Source organism: Labeo rohita, chromosome 21 (genome assembly GCF_022985175.1).
Source record: "Labeo rohita strain BAU-BD-2019 chromosome 21, IGBB_LRoh.1.0, whole genome shotgun sequence".
Classification (NCBI taxonomy): Eukaryota; Metazoa; Chordata; class Actinopteri; order Cypriniformes; family Cyprinidae; genus Labeo; species Labeo rohita.
In genome coordinates, this window is record NC_066889.1 from 25,307,424 (window position 1) to 25,327,856 (window position 20,433).

Here is a 20,433-nt window from a genome sequence, read left to right on the forward strand (position 1 = left end):
ACATAAGGACAAAGTAATATTGTGTAATAAAGTCTAGTTATCTTATATGCTTATCTTACATGTTCATTATTTTAATAGTTTTACTCTATAGTTCCACTCTTGTCTATTAGTTGTTTGTTTTACTTTGGTTGGGTTAACTGCCCTTCATCAAATGTCAATAAATCATACTTTATTTAATATTATTAAGTCTCTGTTGTCCATATTTATCAATCCAGCTCCAAAATATAAATAGAAATATTACTTTCTGCTTATATAATTAATTGTAAAAGGACTGTTCAGTAATTAATAACTAGCTTTACTAGATACAGAAACAGTATTTCAAATTCTGCAAAGGTTAAGCTTTCACTCTTTAGTGGCTATAGTCTGGGACCAAATGTTGGTTTGTAGGTCTTATATTTCCCATAAATTAAAATAGTATTTTTTTTTCTTTTTTCTTATGATAACTTTTGTAACAGGGTTGAGTGATTAAGCATGATGAATGTAGTCTCCAATACAAAATAAATAAATAAATAAATAACTTGTTTAATAAACTTAAAAAAGAATTATGAGGTAACTTCCATGCAAGCTGTTGGAAACTTAAATATTTTGATTTTAATCATTAAAATTCATTTTTGTTTCAGTTAAATTAATATCAATAGTTTAACAAAATTCAGAAATTTTTGTGTGATTTTTACAATTTTTTTGTTAGATACAGTTGGGAAGATCAAGCCCTCTGAGATTAGGCTGAAATCACCATTTAGTCACATGATAAATCACATCTGTTTTGGTTTGGTTTTCTTGCAAATGACGTTGTTTTTATAACCCCATGTGATAAATGAGTATCCGTTTTCCATATTTTAAGTGATTTTTCTTTTCTTTTTTTTCTTTTTTTTTGTTATTGTTGTTTGCAAATAAATGCTCATAAATGCTTTGTCTTTTATCTTTTTTCATTTATACTTGTAATTATGTGTAAAGATGAACTGTTTCCTGATTACTTTTTTTCCCCCCCTAACCTAAGTTATTACATAACACAGATGGTCTTATGAAGCAAATATGGTGTCACACATGTACTGTATTTGCATGCCTTTTTGTAACCAATAAAATAGCGGAAGTCATCCCATTAACAGATCAACTTTGAAAGCAGACAGTCCAGCTAAAATATAGCTTTTGTATTTGTATTGCTTTCATACTGAATCATGCTTTTTTTCCTCTCAAAATCAATCATTCCATCTTTGTAGACAACAAGCCAGGACCGAGGTAAAAAAAAAAAAAAAAAAATAAAACTCTTTTTCTAGTTCCTTTAGAACTTAGTTTCTATTGTGTTGTTTTAGTTCTGGTTTACTAACACTTGTATTTCATTCATAGATCACATTTGTTTTTTGATTGCACACTGTGAAGAGATGGAAATCTCCTGTGAGATCCCCACTGATGGGTCCAATTTTTCAGATTACGTTTTTTACAACAGCACTGAGGAGGAATTTCGTTTTGCAGGGATTGCAGCAAATATCATCATCATTCTGTTGGTTTTTCCCATTAACTCCTATGTGATTTGGCTTATAGCAACAGGAACAGAAAAAATGAATCATGAGGCTTGTAATTTTCATTAAAAAAATTGATGTAATCATTAAAAATAATGTGCATATTTAATTTAAAAAATAGGTTTTCTGTGTTTTTTATAATATATTGCGAACATTTCACTAATAAAATTAATAAATAAATTTTACCTATTTTTTTAAGGAAATGAGTGCAATTTGTAGGCTTAATTTGAGGAACCATTTAGGCTAAAATTTTGAGGAAAAAAGGCTTCATATTTATTTTAAGAGAATTGGTCCAATTATCCGGGTTTGATTGAGTCACCTTCATTTGAATCTCAACAACGGCAGTGATCGGACAGCATTTTGAAAGAGCAGACGAACAGTGTAAAATGTTAAGAGGTAAGTTAAGCCCCTTACTACTTTTTACATTTTATTTTGATTTCTTAAATAAGCTCCTCAGGACGCCGCTTATTCACGCTAGTACAGGAATTGTTTTACACTGATTTTTGAATCTGAACGACAGTGATCATTTCGGCATGTGGAACAGTGACTATATGTTGAACCAGGTGTTTTAAAATAAAGGTTTACAATTATGCGATGTGATTTGATGTGAAAATCTGAACTCGAGCTCGTTAGTCATAACTCCTCACATGCACGTGCTGAGGCTAGAATGCACATGTTGATCGCTAAAGCAAAATAATTATGGCCATGCATCGAGCTTCATAGATGGGGCAGTTTCTATGATTATACTTAAAAACGTTTAAGAGTGTTGATGTGTTTATATATTCGCTTCAAATTGTAAATATGTATTAAATTAGTTTAACCATTTCACGCAATATATGCATTTTTTCATTCATACTCGACGTTAGAGGGCGCACTCTTAAAGAAAACAAGTCACAAACGCCATAGAAGCAACACGATGACGTTCCAGGAATTGATATGGACATAACCATGCTGATATGACTTTATGCATTCTGCAACTTGACGTTTTGACTAGTTGAAGAATACAAACATCTTTGCAATAATTAAGGCATTATCAGTCTCCACAAAGAATAAGATATATCTATAGCAATGTACATTTTCCCTTTGATTAATCCATTTAAAATTCGACCTGAGTGAAGGTATTTGAACACATTTGAGATTTACTATAATGCAAATTTATTTAAAATTAGTCTTTAACGATATTTAAAAATGTTTAGACTTGTTTAGCAGTATTGAGTTTCTAGGCTTAAACCATTCCAAATTCATGATTTTGGTGATTAAAAATATGTAATAAAAAATATTCCACAAACATTACATTAAATGTAAACTCTTATAACTACTTTTCCTTATGAATAATAATTTTAACAGCAACTTCTGAGATGACAATGAAGCTTGTGGTGCAAGTAACTACTTAAACTAAATTATGTCAGTGTTTGTGTTAAATTTAAGTTCACTTTAAACTATGCTTAAAAATTTAAAATATACAACTGATTTTATTTGATGCAGTTTTGTCAAGTGAATGATTTTTTTACAAATCTGATTCAGTTTTTTTTTTTTTTTTTACAGATCATCGTGAGAGTCGTTGAAGCACCATCTTTAAAAGCATTTGAGTTTTCAACGGAAGTGGTATTTTTCTACTACCTTATAGCTACATTTTCAGTTTAAGCATGCTGCATTTAAGAATTTGAAAAGGTAGCTTGAGATCATGCTATGGCGGTGTAAGGTTTGCCCATGGACATCATCTTCAAAAGCGGGTCTTTTAAGGCACTATAGACTACAGCATGGGCCATTTACACACAGCCATACTATACCTTGTCCACATTACAGATGTCCATGCTCTTTCAAAACACATGGTGCCCTTCGCACACATATGAGTAGATATCATTTAGCTGAGGAAACTCTGGAGTCAGGAACAGTGCTTTCCTTTAACTGTAAAATTTGTAATACACCGCATTCTTCCGAAAAGGACTATTTTCAACATTTAGGTCAACATCTTAGGAGTTACGAAACGGTAGAATGTGTTTTTTCTGGATGTGATTTTAAGACAAATGTTTATGGGACATTTGTGACTCACAAAAGTAGAAAACACAATCCCCATTCCTCCAATGATTTTAAGGCAGAGGTGCTTGTGATAAGCAAGTCCACACAGCATTCATTTGCCCCTGATCCACACTGCGAGGATTCAGAAGAAGTCCAAGGAGAAACTGATGACCAGATTCAAGATGTGCCACAAACAGTTGTTAATAAACTAGCTTTGCTGCTTTTGAAGCTGGAGAGTGTTTATAATGTTTCTTCTAGGTGTATAGATGACTTGGCGGGAGAGCTCCAGTTTATTTCTTCCCTGGCAGCGCAACAAGATGTACGAAACACTGTTGAGTCAAATTTAAGGAAGAATAACTGTGTTCTCAGTGAAGACAGTATTAATGAGTTTGTCAGTGAACTTTGTAAGATCAACCCCATAAAATCAGCGCTAGAGGTAGGAGGTCCTCTTGGTTCTTCTTTTAAAAGAAGATTATATTTTAAAGACAATTTGAAAGTTGTTGAACCTGTGGAATATATTTTGGATGCCGCTGAGCGTAGACACTATCAGTATGTACCTATTCTCCAGACATTACAGCAAGTGTTGAATAGCCAGCACATGAACTTGGATAGGTCTCAACAGAATTCAGAAGTCCCTTTAACATTTACATCCTTTGTTAATGGCAGATATTTTAGAGAAAATGAATTTTTTGCTGGAGATGAGAAAAAAATCTCTTTGATACTATATGTTGATGACTTTGAAGTGTGCAATCCGCTTGGAACATCCAAGAAAAAGCACAAAATCACAGCGGTTTATTGGGTTTTGGCAAATTTGCCACCTGAATTACGATCTGCTCTTACATCAATACATTTAGCTGTTCTCAGTAAAGCTGATGATGTAAAAAAGTTTGGATATGAAGTCATTTTAGAACCACTTTTGAATGATCTTTCTACATTGGAGCAGGAAGGAGTTTTCATTGCTAATTATGGAAAAAACATCAAAGGGACTGTGATCAGTGTGGTAGCAGATAACCTCGGTGCCCATGCAATTGGTGGTTTAGTTGAAAATTTTACTGGGGATTACATCTGTCGATTCTGTCTTGGCCGCCATGCTGAATTCCAGGAAAAGGAAGTGAGATTAGGTGCTTTTCCTCCAAGAACAAAGATGTCTTATGCAGTCCATGTTCAGACTGTGAAGGATAATCCTACACTCACCCACTCCTTTGGTGTCAAAAAGGTTTGTCCATTTACTGACAAACTGAAGCATTTTCATTTCACTACTGGATATCCCCCGGACATAGCCCATGACTTGTTTGAAGGTGTCATTCCTGTGGAGCTTGCACTGTGCCTCTCTGTCTTAGTGAAGAAGAAATATTTCACATTGAGTGAACTCAATGAGGCAATTGCACTCTTTCCCTACAAATGGACAGATAAAACGAACAGTCCTCATGCAATCCCCAAAAATTTTGCTGCACGTCGAAGTGTAGGCGGGAATATGCATGAGAACTGGGCTCTTATCAGACTTCTGCCATTTTTGATCGGATCCAAAATACCTGTAGATGAACCTGCCTGGCAAATTCTCATGAATTTGAAAGATATTGTTGAGCTGGTTGTGTCACCTGTCCACACTGCAGAAAGTATTGGTTTTCTTGATTCCAAGATATCAGAACATCGACATCAATTTCTTGAACTTTTCCCACACGAAAGATTGCTCCCAAAACACCATTACTTGGAGCATTATTCTGAGTTGATTGCGTCTTTTGGTCCAGTTGTTGGACTTTGGACCATACGCTTTGAATCTAAGCATAGCTTTTTCAAGCGTGTAGTGAGACATACTACAAATTTCAAAAATGTCTTGCTGTCTCTTGCTACAAGGCATCAGCTAATGATGGCTTACCACTTACATGCCACTTCTGAGAACACTTCATTGCATGTGAGTAAAGTTTCCAATATGCCATTGGAACTTCTGCATGAAGAGGTACAGCAGGCCATAAGAAACATTTCAGATCAAACAAGTGTCTCTTTGACCACTTCAGTGTCTTACCTAGGTACAACATACAGAGTAGGCATGATTCTGCCTTATGGTTGCACTGGAGGTTTACCTGACTTTGCTGAAATTATGCAGATTGTTGTTTTGGACAAAAGTCTTAGTTTCATTGTCAAGACTTTTAGCTCTTGGTACAATGAACATTTGAGATCTTACTGTCTTCAGTCAAGTGGGGATGTACAACTTGTTGAGCACAAAGCACTTGTTGATTGGTATCCTCTGGCAGCTTATTGTTTGGGTAAAAACCGCTTTGTCACCCTGAAACATCATATCTGCTGTTCTTATTAGATGATGGTAGTATGATTTGTACAAGAGGCTGCCAGTCCTTAAAAGGATAATTCATAAGAAAAGTCTTATGGGTTTTGAAATAACACGAAGATTATGAAGAGTAAAAGATAAGGAATTTTCTTTTTTTTGGATGAAATATCCTATCCTTTTAACATTCAGTCCAGCATCCGTGGACACATGTTTAGAATGACAATGTCAGTAAAATAGTAGTATTTAAGTATTTAAGGATTTTTCTCTCCAGTATAAAGATTCTGAATTTGATGACTTTTTTACCCTTACATCCACTGACCAAATTCAGCACAAGGATACTATAAAAGTTGTTTTCCCTACACCAGTTGTTCTTACACTCGTTGCTGAAAATGAAGGAAACCCCAGTGCCAGTACGTCAGTTTCAGTAGATGAAGTGTCCTCTGTTTCTTGCACTACATGTCCACTTGATGATGTTGGCCAACATCTATCCACATCCACTTCCTCTGGAGATACAGTCATCCTTTCTCCCCAAAGTAGCCCAGATAGGTTGCCGTGGCCTCAGGAGTTTCCAATTCCATCTTTTTCTCCAGAAGTAGAGATGGTTCTCAAAAAGGGCATGGAGGCTTACAAGAAAGACGGCAGCCTTCTAAATGTTCAAACTGTGAAGAGGGATGTAAATGAGCATTTAGTAAAGGCTATTCATACCTACACATCATATCCTTCTGGGATTCAGGTTGCCAGTGTTGCTGAAGCACTTATCCGAAAATATCCATGTCTGAAGGAACCAGGCAGTTTTTCTGGCTTTTATGGATGGCAGATGAGCCTAAAGTACAAGATGGCAGATTATAGAAGACGACTCAGTAAGTTTGGTTTTCCTGAGGTTGCATGTAACACACTGCAAAAGAAGAACCCTGAAGACAGGAAACCTGCAAAAAATGTCAAAAAACCTCGTAAAGCGGAAGTGAATTACTTACCACCATACCCAGCAGGTGAAAATCAGGACAGTTTAGATCAAGAGAGGGTTCAACTCCTGACTGAAGTGAAAAAGCGGGACAATGCAGTTGTGGTGAAAGAAAAAATGTCAAAAACCTTTGCTCTCCGAAGACATGAGGTGGTTGAATTGTGCCCGACTGTTGCAGAATTTAAAGATCGCTGGCCTGCTCTGTTTGACATTCTCCAGGTAGGGATTTTACATTTTGTCATTAAATACCATCACAGATAATAATGTGGTTGTCAACTGAACATAATTATAATCAGTGTTTGTGTGTTTCATTTTTTAGATTAATGAAGAGTTCAGGAGAATTACTACTCTGCACCTTGAGCCAACATTTATTAAGATGTTGGATTACTACACTCCTAAACTTTTCACAATATTTTCCTGCAAAGGAGGAGCACTCGGACAGATTTTGAAGAAGAAAATGGGTGCCATACAGCAGGTATTTTAATTGGTATTTTTTATTATTATTTGATTGATATTCGCTTCATTATTATTGGGTACTATTACTAATTTCTACACTTTTGGTGCCTTAGACCTCACATCAAAACATAGAAGAGACAAGAGATGTTGTCCTCCGTTGCTTGGTCAATTACTTGGGTGAAAAGGAGGAAGACCTCATCCAGGAGTACAATGTAAGTGTCTAAAACTATTTCAGATATTTATTGTTTTCAGAAAACTGCATTTAGCATTTGTTTTCCTTTACAAAAACAGAAATACATCTTAAACGTAAGTACGTTCCTCATGTAAAAAAAAATCTTGCACTAGTGTCAGCAATATAAATGAAATAAATTAAACATTGTGAACATTTACCAATTAATTAATTACTTATATCAGCAGTTAGAGCAAGGCAGAATCAGAATCAAAACTCATGTAATTTGTGCACAATAGTTTAGAGGACTAACACATAACTAATCTAAACAAACAAACATGAAATCACTCATACATGGAATGGTCAGTGAGAAGCAGTTAGAGAGAGAGAGAAGAAATGAAAAAAAAAAAATCAGTTAACCACCTGCTGTGAAACCATCAGTGCTGTCTACAGCTTATACTAAACCTCTGTATGTTTAGTTAAGTGTACGATACTTGCATTGCCTTGGTCGTCAAACAAGTGTCCAAATGCAGTCTCTGAAAGTCTTGGTGGTTTGAAGCAGTGGTGGTTTTGGAATTGCAATCACGTTCTTCCGGGTCTGAAGAGTGATGAATTCCAAAGATGTCCTGACTCGTTGGTGACTGGGAGTTTCTTCGCATGTGAAAAGTGAAGAAGAACCAGGAGCTGAGAGGGACCCAGCTGAAGTCCTGTGATCTTTGAGGAATGGAAAGACAAGGCCGCAAGGCCTGGCGCACGCTTAGGGAAGTCCTGAAGAGTTCTAGCTCATCATCTTAGGTTCTCCAAGAACCACTGACTGACTGAGGCGAGTCATGAAGATGAATTCCAGGGTTAGGTCGAACTGTCTGGCTCTTTGTGATCAAGAGCCACAGCTCTGTATGTTGAGCCTGTCGGGCCCGCCGGGCACGCCCTGTGCCGGCTCCGGCTCCCCGTGGGTTCCTCCACACGGGCAGCAATCGGAAGATGTTGCAGACGAGTGAGAAAGTGAAGAGAGAGAAGAAGGAAGAACTAGGGAGGCGGTCAACCGTTTGCCTTTAAGCTCTCTGGAGGCTGCGCCTCCAGGAGGTCCGCGAACCAATGGTAACTTTCACCTTTTGGAGGGAAAGTTTACGACTCTTTGTCTGTGAGCATGGTATTTTGCATATTTTATTCGATTGGGTGTTGATGCAAAACTACTAAGGTTTCTTAAAACACTAATATGTTGCATGGGTATCAACATCTAATTTACACCATCTTTTAGATCATCGAAATACGAATTAAAAGAGACCAAACATGACATAGGTGCTTTATACAACTAGTCATCTATCATAACGCATGCATAAAACAGTAGAAAGACAAATACGAATACAACAGACAAAAATTAAAGTACAATGCAGTAATACTGTACACAATAACCTGGGCTATGTGTGATAGGAAGGTCAAAGAATGGTTTGTCTGTGAATGAATAGGAAAGAGTCTATCTCTATAGGCATTGTGTCTTTCCTATGGCAAATGTAGCAGGGGCAGATGTGCATTCCTTGAAGCAATAAAACCTCTTATCAGGTAGTCACCGTGGCAACTAAGCCCTTTTGGGGTGTTAGTTGCTTTGGGGGGGTTGTCTTCAAAACTCCAGCATATAGCTGGGTTGTTGGTTTTAAAGATTATTTGTTAAATGTAACAAATAACTGTATGTCTGATTGGTCCAGATGCTACAGCTATTAGCCATAGTATACTAGAGTTTGTTGTAGTGTCAGTCTCCAAAGTTCACTCAAACAAGTTTTGGGGAGTTAGTGTTTTACAATGTTACAAAGATATGAACCTAGAAATGGTTTACTGTACTTCCTTGATGTATCTGCATTTTAAGTTCTTATGAGGAAAAACTTGTTTGAACATCTTACACAAATTACCTGCATAAATAACAGATCTTCATAATAAAATGTTATGTTTGTTTTACAGTGTGACAATGAGGATGTGCAGCAAAGTCTACTGCAGCATGTAATGAAAATTGCTGTCTGCAAGAAGGATGACCAGGAGGACTTTAGCATTGTCTTGGAGGGTGTGCAAGTCATGACTGGCTTGGGAAATCTGACTAGAGCCTGCGCAATTCTTCTTGGATTCACATATGCACTAAACCTCACCTATCCCAAACAACTGAGGAATACGTTTGAGGCCTTTCAGAAGCTCTTCCTGGAACTGGATGTTTGCAGGCTTTCCCCCAAATTACAGTCTCTCAAAAACAAACTTGTGTGTTAGATTGTGAGAGACACATTCCATTGTTACCAAGTTTTGGTGAAAATGCCCAGCACTGGTTGAGGTATTGAGATTGTTCTACAGCTTGTTCTACAACAGGTTATCTTGTTTTATGCTATCTATGCACAAGTTATCTCAGGTTTTAGTACAGAATGTGACTATTCCCACAAAAAAAGATGTTAGCATATAATGCTAAACAGTTGATTTCAATGACATAAATTGTCAGTTACAAACTGTTTACAGATCTTAAAACTGCTGTAAATGTTATATACACTAATTTACAAAGTGTTTAATGTTTTGGTACCAATGAAACATGGAATAAAAGCATGTTTAACAACAAAATGCATTATGTATTCATTTCATTATAACATTTTTTTTATATTATTAAGTAATTTTCCTTAATACATATGAGTACATTTTGTTTTATCTGCTTAAACTAAAAAAGATTATTCCACTAATAATGTTAAAATCATCATGTGTCTGGCTAAATAATTTAGGACGTTTTACATGATTTATTCAAGTAGATTCTGCTAGGGAAAAAAATCAAGCCGTAAATACTACTTAAAAATAATATGCGTCTGGCTAAATAATTTAGGATTTTTTACATGATTTATTTGAGTAAATTCTTCTAAAAAAAAATCAAGCCTTAAAAACTGCTTAAAAAGAATGTGTGTAATATTGTTACCATATTTTTTTTAAGTAGATAGCACATAAGATTTTTTACAGTGTGTACCTGTTCGATTTGTATTTTATTTTTATAATGACACAATTCTCCCTCTACCTCTGCATCCAGTTGTTTTGTCTTGTGGTTGTTCTCAGAGCTCTAAAGCAGTCAGGACCAGGAGAAAGGGTGAGAGAGAGAAACGAGGAAAACTGCATGAAGAGAAGAGCATTTTACATCATTCTAATAACTACTGTCACCATGCTAATTATATTTTTTCCCCATATGATTTTAAATACTCTTTATTTTGTAGATTATAATGGAGAAGTATTCAGGACTATTAGCTTTTATTGTTTTATTACAGCTGGTTTAGTGCAGCCGCTTCTCTTTCTCTACAGGGTGGGGAAACTGCCCTCCATTAAATGACGATAATTCTACTTTAATTATCAATATGAAATCTCTATAATTCATTGTCTATTGTCCAGCTACAGTAGTCATCATTTGAAGTGGATCAGAAAAGTTGTCTTAAGACAAGAATGGGTGTTGTTTTGGTTTTAGGACAACGTTGATTAAATGTTTTGATCCACTTTAAATGTTGACTACTATACATTGCCAAAATACAAGGTTATATATTTACAAGCTGTTCAGTTTTGAAGGTACAAACATTCAGTTGAATTCAACTTTAGACAAGAACTATTTTTAAGTTCTGTAGTTTATTTGTAATGTAGTAGTGTTGTATATTTATCTTAATTAGTAAGAATTCATTTATTTCTCTTTCACTCTCTCTCTCTCTCGTGTAATGATTTATTGTAATTATTGTAGGTGCATGTTCACTTCAACAAACCTTATTTTGTCTCTACTCTTGCAAATCTTTCAGGTTTGATTGCAAAAATAACAGTTTGCTTGTTTGCTTTCAGAAAACTAGTAACTACTACATAATGTGTAGTTATGCCACAAAATATACTCTTGTAAATGTAGTTAACTAGAAATTACTTCCAAAAATGCCTACACTGAAGCTGTTTAAGGGGACAATATATTTCGTGTTTTTATTACTGACAAATAGAATATATATATATATATTTTTTTTTGCATATAACCATATTACATATGAACCATATAAATATCAGTTTTGTATGTAAATAAAGATGATCTCAATGACAGTCACCAAAGGGTCATTTTGGAAACTTACCTGGATGTTTACACTCAATACAACTAATGTAAAATTCTGAATTTCTATAACTAACCACAACAACATAAGGACAAAGTAATTTTGTTAAATAAAGTCTAGTTGTTTTTAATTAAATTAGATACCAATAGATTGTCAAAATTCTGATTTTAATTGTTAGATACAGTTGGCCGAAATGTCCATTTTGCCTCATGAAAAAATCACACCTGTTTTAGTTTGATTTTGTTAATGCCATTGTTTTTGTAACCTCATGTAATAGATAAGTATCTGTTTTCCATATTCTGAGTTTTCCATAATTTGTACTGTATTTGCATGATATTTTGTCATGCTTCAAGACAGATAAATTAGTGCAAGCTTCATACCATTAACAGACTACTTGGAAGGCAGACAGTCCAGCTAAAATATAATTTTTGTATTTTTATTGCTTACATTTATACTGCATCATACATTTCTTTTTTCTTCTGTAGACAACAACACAGAACTGAGGTAAAAAAGCCAAATAATTAAAATACAACTCTTTCGTGTGTTATTGTAAAGACGTTTTCATCAGGTTTACTCTCTACAGTCCCAGAATGTTCTGGTTTACTAACACTTTCGTCTCATTCATAAATCACAGATCTGTTTTTTGGCTGCACACAGTGAAGAGATGAACATCTCCAGGGAGATCTTCACCACTTATGGGTCCGCTATTTCACATTCCTCCATTTATAACAGCACCGAGAAGGAAACTAGCTTTGCACAGACGGCGATGAATATCATCATCATTCTGTTGGGCTTTCCAGTCAACTCCTATGTGATTTGGCTTATAGTAAGAGGAACAGGGAATGGACTTGCGGCAGAGTTCTTCAGTCTCAGTCTCTCTGCCTGTGAGATGCTCTTTTGTATGGAATCTCTCGTTAATCTTATCAAGTACAATGTAAAATTTTATGGGATAGTGGCAAATTTTTTTAATTCACTTGGCGTCACTGGTCGTCCTCTGTTTCTGTGTCTGATTTATGTTGAGCGTTACCTGGCAGTGGTTCACCCTGTAATCTTTCTGAAGTACAAACCTCTCAGATATAGAGTGGTCTGCTCTGCTATTGCTTGGGTGGAGAGTTTTGTCTCAGGTGGGGTCGGTATTATGACTGTGTTTTTGTTTCCGCCTAATTTTTATTATATTTTCCTCATGGTGCACTACACCTTCTTCCTCTCCATCCAGTTGTTTTGTCTTGTGGCTGTTCTCAGAGCTCTGAAGCAGTCAGGACCAGGAGAGAGAGGAAGAGAGAGGAAAAGAGGAAAACCACATGAAGAGAAGAGCATTTCTAATCATGCTTATAACTACTATTACCATGCTAATCATATTGATTTCCTATTTGAAGTACTCTCTCTGGCTTGCTGCCCAATGAAAAAACGCTTCACTTCATTGGGTTTTTTTGTCTTATTTTGGCTGGTTTGGTGCAGCCTCTTCTCTTTCTCTACCGAATGGGGAAACTGCCTTCCATTAAATTTTAATAATTCCACTTCAGTTATCATTATGACGTCTCTTTAATCCATTTTCCATCGTCCAACTACATTATCGAAATACAAGGTAGATCTACTATAGCAATTGGATTTTGATGCTAAAAAAAATCAGCTGAATCCAACCTTTGACAAGAACTGTTCTTAAGCTTTGTAATTTTTTTTATTTATTTATTTTTTTTTTTTTTGTAATGTAGTAATTTTATGTTTGTTTATTACATTAATTGCAATTAGTAACACTCATGCACAAATAAAGCACATTTAAATCTGAGGGCAAGAGGTGATCTCCCTTTCTTTCTCTTTCGTTGATTGTTTTAGTTTTTGTATTCCATACCATAAAAATATTTATTTTGTACAAAAATAAATTTGATCTCAATGAGGTTGTGTCTAATATCTGAGGAGCAAAAACATCTTAGTTTCAAGAACACAACTAAAGAGTTAAGGGGACAGAACCTTTGCAGTGGCTGGTCTTAAATTATGGAACACTTATTTGTCTTTTAATTCATTGTGACATTTATTCTATGTAATTGTGTTTTGTTTTTCTTTTTAAATTGTACAGCATTTTGGTTAGGCTTGCTGTTTTTAATATGGTTTATAATAGGAATGCACAATATTATTGGACAGATATCGGAATCGGCCAATAATGGCTTTGAATGTAAATATCAGGTCCGATATGAAAATTTTTGCTGATATGTCTTGCCTAAACATGAACTCACATGTGCTTAGGGTGTGCTAGTGATTAGATCATGTCAGCAGTGTAGCTCAGTCTTGAAGCAAAGTTTTGCCTGAATGGTGATTAGATTCACTGTTTTGGATCGTTGCATTTAAACTGAGAATGAATGTACATAATTACACATTTGGTGTGCGATATAGTAAACCAGGGGTGTCAAACTCCGGTCCTGGAGGGCCGTAGCCCTGCAGAGTTTAGATGCAGCCCTAATTAAACACACCTGATCCAACTAATCAAGTCCTTCAGGCTTAATTGAAAACTGCATAGTATGTGTTGGAGCAAGGTTGGAACAAAACTCTGCAGGGCTGCGGCCCTCCAGGAACTGAGTTTGATACCCCTGTAGTAAACAGTAATAGAAGTGGCAGCAGCGGCAGCCTCCCCCAGGTCCTAATGCCCGTTTGGTAATGAGTTTTAATCCTGTATAGGGGGCACTGTTGGCCTACATCTAATATAATAAAATGAATGTAAAATACAAAAAGACTGTGTTTCTGATTAAATAAACGAGTAATTGATGTCATAAAAGCACAAGTATTTTTTTTTTTATTTAAAGGTCAGAAGCTATAGCTTGCATGAATTAAAAAAAAAAAAAAAAACATTTGTAAGCCTATACAACTCCTTTTACAACTCTTTTGCTTTAGACCATCTACAAATATTAAATCTTAAAATAAAATGTGAATGCTACCACTTTGCATCTTTCTGAAAGAAAATGTGATTGATACTGTATAAAGTTTATAGTTATTTTCAAAGTGTCAGTGTACTCTCATTATAAAGAAAGTTCATTATTGTTTAATTCTAACAAATAAGTTATTGTTAAAAATGATCCAAAATGAAAAATAATTTGCTTATAATTTCTGCACAGAAGAGACTTGTTGCTTCCAAACAAAATGAGTTGGAAAAATATCAGCATTTTGGATATCTGCAAAAGTCCAATATCGTGAATCCCTAGTTTATAAGTGAACTTGAGAACTTTCATTTTATGATTTTCCAAATGTTGAATTTATTACTTGTTTACCTTTACTGTATTTATTTATTTATTTTTTAAACAAATCTGCCATCTCATGATAACTCCATATTGCAGCACACAGCTGGTCTTCTAAAAATAAATATAATGTCACTTAGTGTATTTGCATATCATTTTGCAACAATTCAGGGCTCACGCCTTTAAAGAAGTGCAAGTTTCATCGCATTAACAGATCAGCTTGGAAGGCAGACAGTCCAGCTGTATAAATTCATTTAAAACAACAGAGGTAAAATTGTATTATTTAATATTTATTTACATTCCCAGAATGTTCTTTTGTCTCATTCATAAATCACAGTTGTGTTTATTGACTGCACACAGTGAAGAGATGAACAACTACAGGGAGATCTTCACCACTTATGGGTCCAATTTTTCACATTTCTCCATTTACAACAGCACCGAGAAGGAAACTGGTTTTGAACACATCGCAATGAATATCATCATCATTCTGTTGGCTTTTCCTATCAACTCCTATGTGATTTGGCTTATAGTAAGAGGAACAGGGAATGGACTTGCGGCAGAGTTCTTCAGTCTCAATCTCTCTGCCTGTGAGATGCTGTTTTGTATGGAATCTCTCGTTAATCTTATCAACTATCATTTTAAATTTCATTGGACAGTAGCATATTTTTTTCATTCGCTAGGCGTCACTGGTCGTCCTCTGTTTCTGTGTTTGATTTATGTTGAGCGTTACCTGGCAGTGGTTCATCCTGTAATCTTTTTGAAGTACAAACCTCTCAGATATAGAGTGATCTGCTCTGTTATTGCTTGGGTGGAGAGTTTTGTCTCAGGTGGGGTCGGTATTATGACTGTGTTCTTGTTTCCGCCTAATTTTTATTATATTTTCCTCATGGTACACTTCAACTTCTTCCTGTCCATCCAGTTGTTTTGTCTTGTGGCTGTTCTCAGAGCTCTGAAGCAGTCAGGACCAGGAGAGAGAGTGAGAGAGAGAAAAGAGGAAAACCACATAAAGAGAAGAGCATTTCTAATCATGCTTATAACTTCTGTTACCATGCTAATTATATTTTTTTCTCATTTAATTTTAAGTACTCTCTCTGGTTTACTGCACAGTGAAAAAATGCTCTACTACAGTGGGGTTTTTTGTCTTATTTTGGCTGGTTTGGTGCAGCCTCTTCTCTTTCTCTACCGGATGGGGAAACTGCCCTCCATTAAATGTCAATAATTATCTTTAAACTTTCATTATGAAGTCTCTTTAATCAATTTTCCTTTGTCCAACTACATTATCAAAATGAATTTTAATGCTAAAAAATTTAGCTGAATGCAAACTTTGAAAATAAATATTGTTAAGCTTTGTAATTTTTTATGTAATATAGTCATTTTGTTTATGTTTATTATGTCATTGGGAATCAGTAACACTCATACGCAAATAAAGCACATTTAAATCTGAGGGCAACAGCTGATCTCTCTTCTTTCTCTTTTATTGATTTAGTTAAAGTAGGAGATTGGTGTAGGTTGAAGCTCAACCATATGTATGTATGTAGCTAAACCATACAAATATTTATTTTGTACAAAAATAAAGTTGATCTCAATGCCTGTTTTGTAATGAGTTGGCCTACTTCTAATAAAATGAATGTAAAATACACAAATAACATTTGGACTGTGTTTCTGATTAAATAAAGGAGTAATTGATGTCATAAAATCATGAGTGTGTTTTAACTTAAAGGTCAGAAGCTATAGATTACTCGAATTATAAAAAAAAAAAAAAAAAAAAAAAAAAAAAAAAAAACATTCGCATATACTCATTTATTCATTAATGTATAATATTCTAGATTTTTAAACAAATTATGAGCTCTAAAAGATTGTTAGAATTTTTACAACTCTTCTGCTTTAGACCATCTACAAATGTTAAATCTTAAATTAAAATGTTAACGTTACCACTTGCATCTTTCTGGGGAAAAAATGTGATTGATATATAGTTTATAGTTATTTCAAAGTGTCAGTGTACTCTCATTATAAAGGAACTTCATTACTGTTTATGTAATTCTAACAAATAAGTTATTGTTAAAAATTAACAAAAATTACAAATAATTTGCTTATACAGGTGCATCTCAATCATTTTAGAATGTCATGGAAAAGTTCATTTATTTCAGTAATTCAACTCAAATTATGAAACTTGTGCATTAAATAAATTCAGTGCACACAGACTGAAGTAGTTTAAGTCTTTGGTTCTTTTAATTGTGATGATTTTGGCTCACATTTATCAAAAACCCACCAATTCACTCTCTCAACAAATTAGAATATGGTGACATGTCAATCGGCTAATCAACTCAAAACACCTGCAAAGGTTTCCTGAGCTTTCAAAATGTTCTCTCAGTTTGGTTCACTAGGCTACAGAATCATGAGGAAGACTGCTGATCTGACAGCTGTCCGGAAGACAATCATTGACACCCTTTACAAGGAGGGTAAGTGATTGACACAAACATTCATTGCCAAAGAAGCTGGCTGTTCACAGAGTGCTGTATCCAAGCATGTTAACAGAAAGTTGAGTGGAAGGAAAAAGTGTGGAAGAAAAAGATGCACAACCAACCGAGAGAACCGCAGCCTTGAGAGGTTTGTCAAGCAAAATCGATTCAAGAATTTGAGTGAACTTCACAAGGAATGGACTGAGGCTGGGGTCAAGGCATCAAGAGCCACCACACACAGATGTGTCAAGGAATTTGGCTACAGTTGTCATATTACTCTTGTTAAGCCATTCCTGAACCCCAGACAATGTCAGAGGCGTCTTACCTGGGCTAAGGAGAAGAAGAAATGGACTGTTGCCCAGTGGTCCAAAGTCCTCCTTTCATATGAGAACAAGTTTTGCATTTCGTTTGGAAAACAAGGTCCTAGAGTCTGGAGGAGTCAAGAGACCAAAAAAAGGAGATAAGCTGAAGGCCACTGTCAAAGAAACCTTGGCTTCCATATCACCTCAGCAGTACCACAGACTGATCACCTCCATGCCACACCGAATTAAGGCAGTAATTAAAGCAAAAGGAGCCCCTACCAAGTATTGATTACATATACAGTAAATGAACATACTTTCCAGAAGGCCAACAATTCACTTAAATGTGTTTTTTTTTTTTTTTTTTTTTTTTTTTTTTATTGATCTTACGGAGTATTCTAATTTGTTGAGATTTATGATTTTGCAAATGTTGAATTTATTACTTGTTTACCTTTACTGTATGTATGTATGCATGTATTTATTTATGTATGTATTTAACAAATCTGCCATCTCATGATAACTCCATATTTCAGCAAACAGCTGGTCGTTTAAAAATATATATAATGTCACTTAGTGTATTTGCATATCATTTTGCAACGATTCAGGGCTCACGCCTTTAAAGAAGTCCAAGTTTCACTGAATTAACAGATCGACTTGGAAGGTGGACAGTCCAGCTATAAGTGACTTTATATTAATTTAAAACAACTTTTGAATAACCTTTACTACTTTAATCTTAACTGCACAGTACAGAGGTAAAATTATTTAAAGTAGTTTTGATCAGGTTTACTCTCTACAGTCCCAAAATGTTCTGGTTTACTAACACTTGTGTCTCATTCATAGATCACAGTTATTTTTTTTGACTGCACATGGTGAAGAGATGAACATATCCAGGGAGATCTTCAACACTGATGGATCAAACTCTTCTAGTTACCTATTTTACAATGGGACTGTGGAGGAAACTGGTTTTAAAACATTCTCAATTATAGATTTTATCACCATTATATGGGGTCTTCCTATTAACCCCTATGTGATTTGGCTTATAGTAACAGGAACAGGGAATGGACTTGCTGCAGAGTTCTTCAATCTCAACCTCGCTGTCTGTGAGATCTTCATTTGCATAGAATCTCTTTTAGTTCTTTTCAGCTCTACATGTAAGAATCTCTGGATAGCTGTTTATTTTTTAGATGGACTGCCTTTGACTGGTCATCCTCTGTTTCAGTGTCTGATGTGTGTTGAGCGTTACTTGGCAGTGGTTCATCCTGTAACCTTTCTGAAGTACAAACCTCTCAGATATAAGGTGATCTGCTCTGTTATTGTTTGGGTAGCAGGGTTTTTTGCCTGTGGGGTCAATCTGATGATTTCGTTGTCCTTTTTCTCAGAGTTTTACCTGGCTTTTTTGTGTGCACAGTTTTTTCTCTTCCTCTCCATTCAGTTGTTCTGCTGTTTGGCTGTTCTCAAAGCTCTGAAGCAGCCAGGACCAGGAGAGAGAGGGAGAGAGAGAAATGAGGAAAACCAAATGAAGAGAAAAGCGTTTCATATCATTCTAATAACTACCGTGACCATGCTTGTCTTGTATGTGCTTTGTACTGCTTTAGTAATTCCACAGTGGATTTCAGCAGATAATGTTAATACAATCTTGTCTACTAGTTTTGCTTGTTTTACTTTGGCTGGATTGGTGCAGCCTCTTCTCTTTCTCTATCGGGTCAAGAAACTGCCCTTCATGAAATAAACCAATATGTATATATATATATATATGTATGTATATATATATATATATATATTTTTTTTTTTTTTTTTTTTTTTTTTTTTTTTTTTATGCATCATTAGTAAATCTATTTTCATTTCCGGATTAGAAATAGAAATATTTCTTTCTGGTTACGTAATTCATCTTAAAAATATGATGACTGTTACTAGCTACTTTCTAGCTTACTACACTCTTTCACTATGGCAGTGAAGCCACAGAAGAACCATTTTTGGTTCCCCAATTAACCTTTGGTAAGCGGTTCCTAAAAGAACAATTTTGAAGAACATTTAAAAAATCTAAAGAACTGTTTTTGACTATAAAGAACCTGTTCTGCATTTGAAAGGTTCCATGGATGTTTAAGGTTTTTTATAGAACCATTGATGCCAATAAGAAACTACAAGAGCAGTGTTTGAAATTAAGCCTAAATTAACCGTTCACTCTGTAGCCAACTGGGGAGTAAATGTTGGTTTGCAGGTCTTGATAAACATTTATTTATTATTTATATCTTGAATAGGAGGACTGAATGGTTGAGCATGATGGAATCTAAATGGAAATATTGTGTTAACATAATGTAAATATTATGATCTTGGCAAATGAATTTTTTTGTTAAAATAAAGTTAATATCAAATAGACTGTCGTTGTTTGATTTTAATGGTTTGATACAATTGAGAAGACATCTGAGCTTGGACAGACTGAAATCAACATTTTAATAAATCACACCTGTTGTTTTGCTTAGATTTTGTTGTAGATTTTTTTGTAACCTTTTGGGTAGATGAGTATCTGTTTTGAGTATTTTGAAAGAGTTCATTTGTACAGTAGATGGTTATTAAGGGCAGCTGATCATTTAATGACTTTTTGTGAACTGTCGTTTTGATGAAATGTTTAAATTAACTTGCAAAGTGTAACGATAAAGTGATTTGATATTTTGTTTGTTTGTTTGCCAGTGCATCTTGTGATAACACTATTACATAACACAGCTGGTCTTCTGAAACAAATATAACATCACTTGTGTATTTGCATGTCATTTTTCAATGCTTCACACTTCATTCCTGAAAAAGATATACAAGTCTTGTTCCATTATAGGATCAACTTAGAAGGCAGATAATCCAGTTATAAGTGGGCGTATACAACTCTGTGCCCTACTTTTGAATGATTTATTTTGCTTTTTGTATACCCTTTTCCCCTCAAAATCAGTCATTCCATCTTTGTAGACAACCTAATAGAA

At 35.0% G+C, this 20,433-nt stretch overlaps 1 protein-coding gene across 2 annotated transcripts; it reads left to right on the forward strand.

Annotated features, from left to right (window-relative positions):
• Nucleotides 1-1,604: 1,604 nt before the first annotated feature.
• LOC127153084 (uncharacterized) lies at nt 1,605-9,960 on the forward strand. Of its 2 annotated transcripts, none has more exons than XR_007825173.1 (5): nt 1,605-1,913; nt 3,063-7,000; nt 7,101-7,256; nt 7,351-7,449; nt 9,360-9,960. XR_007825173.1 is itself a non-coding variant. In XM_051094063.1 (5 exons), exons 2-5 carry the CDS (start codon nt 6,419-6,421, stop codon nt 9,654-9,656), a joined length of 1,134 nt encoding a protein of 377 aa, XP_050950020.1. In that variant the 5' UTR covers nt 1,615-1,913; nt 3,063-6,418; the 3' UTR covers nt 9,657-9,960. The 2 variants fall into 2 exon arrangements, 1 of the variants encoding a protein (XP_050950020.1); XM_051094063.1 differs by having other exon boundaries at nt 1,615-1,913.
• The last annotated feature ends 10,473 nt before the right edge of the window (nt 9,961-20,433 follow it).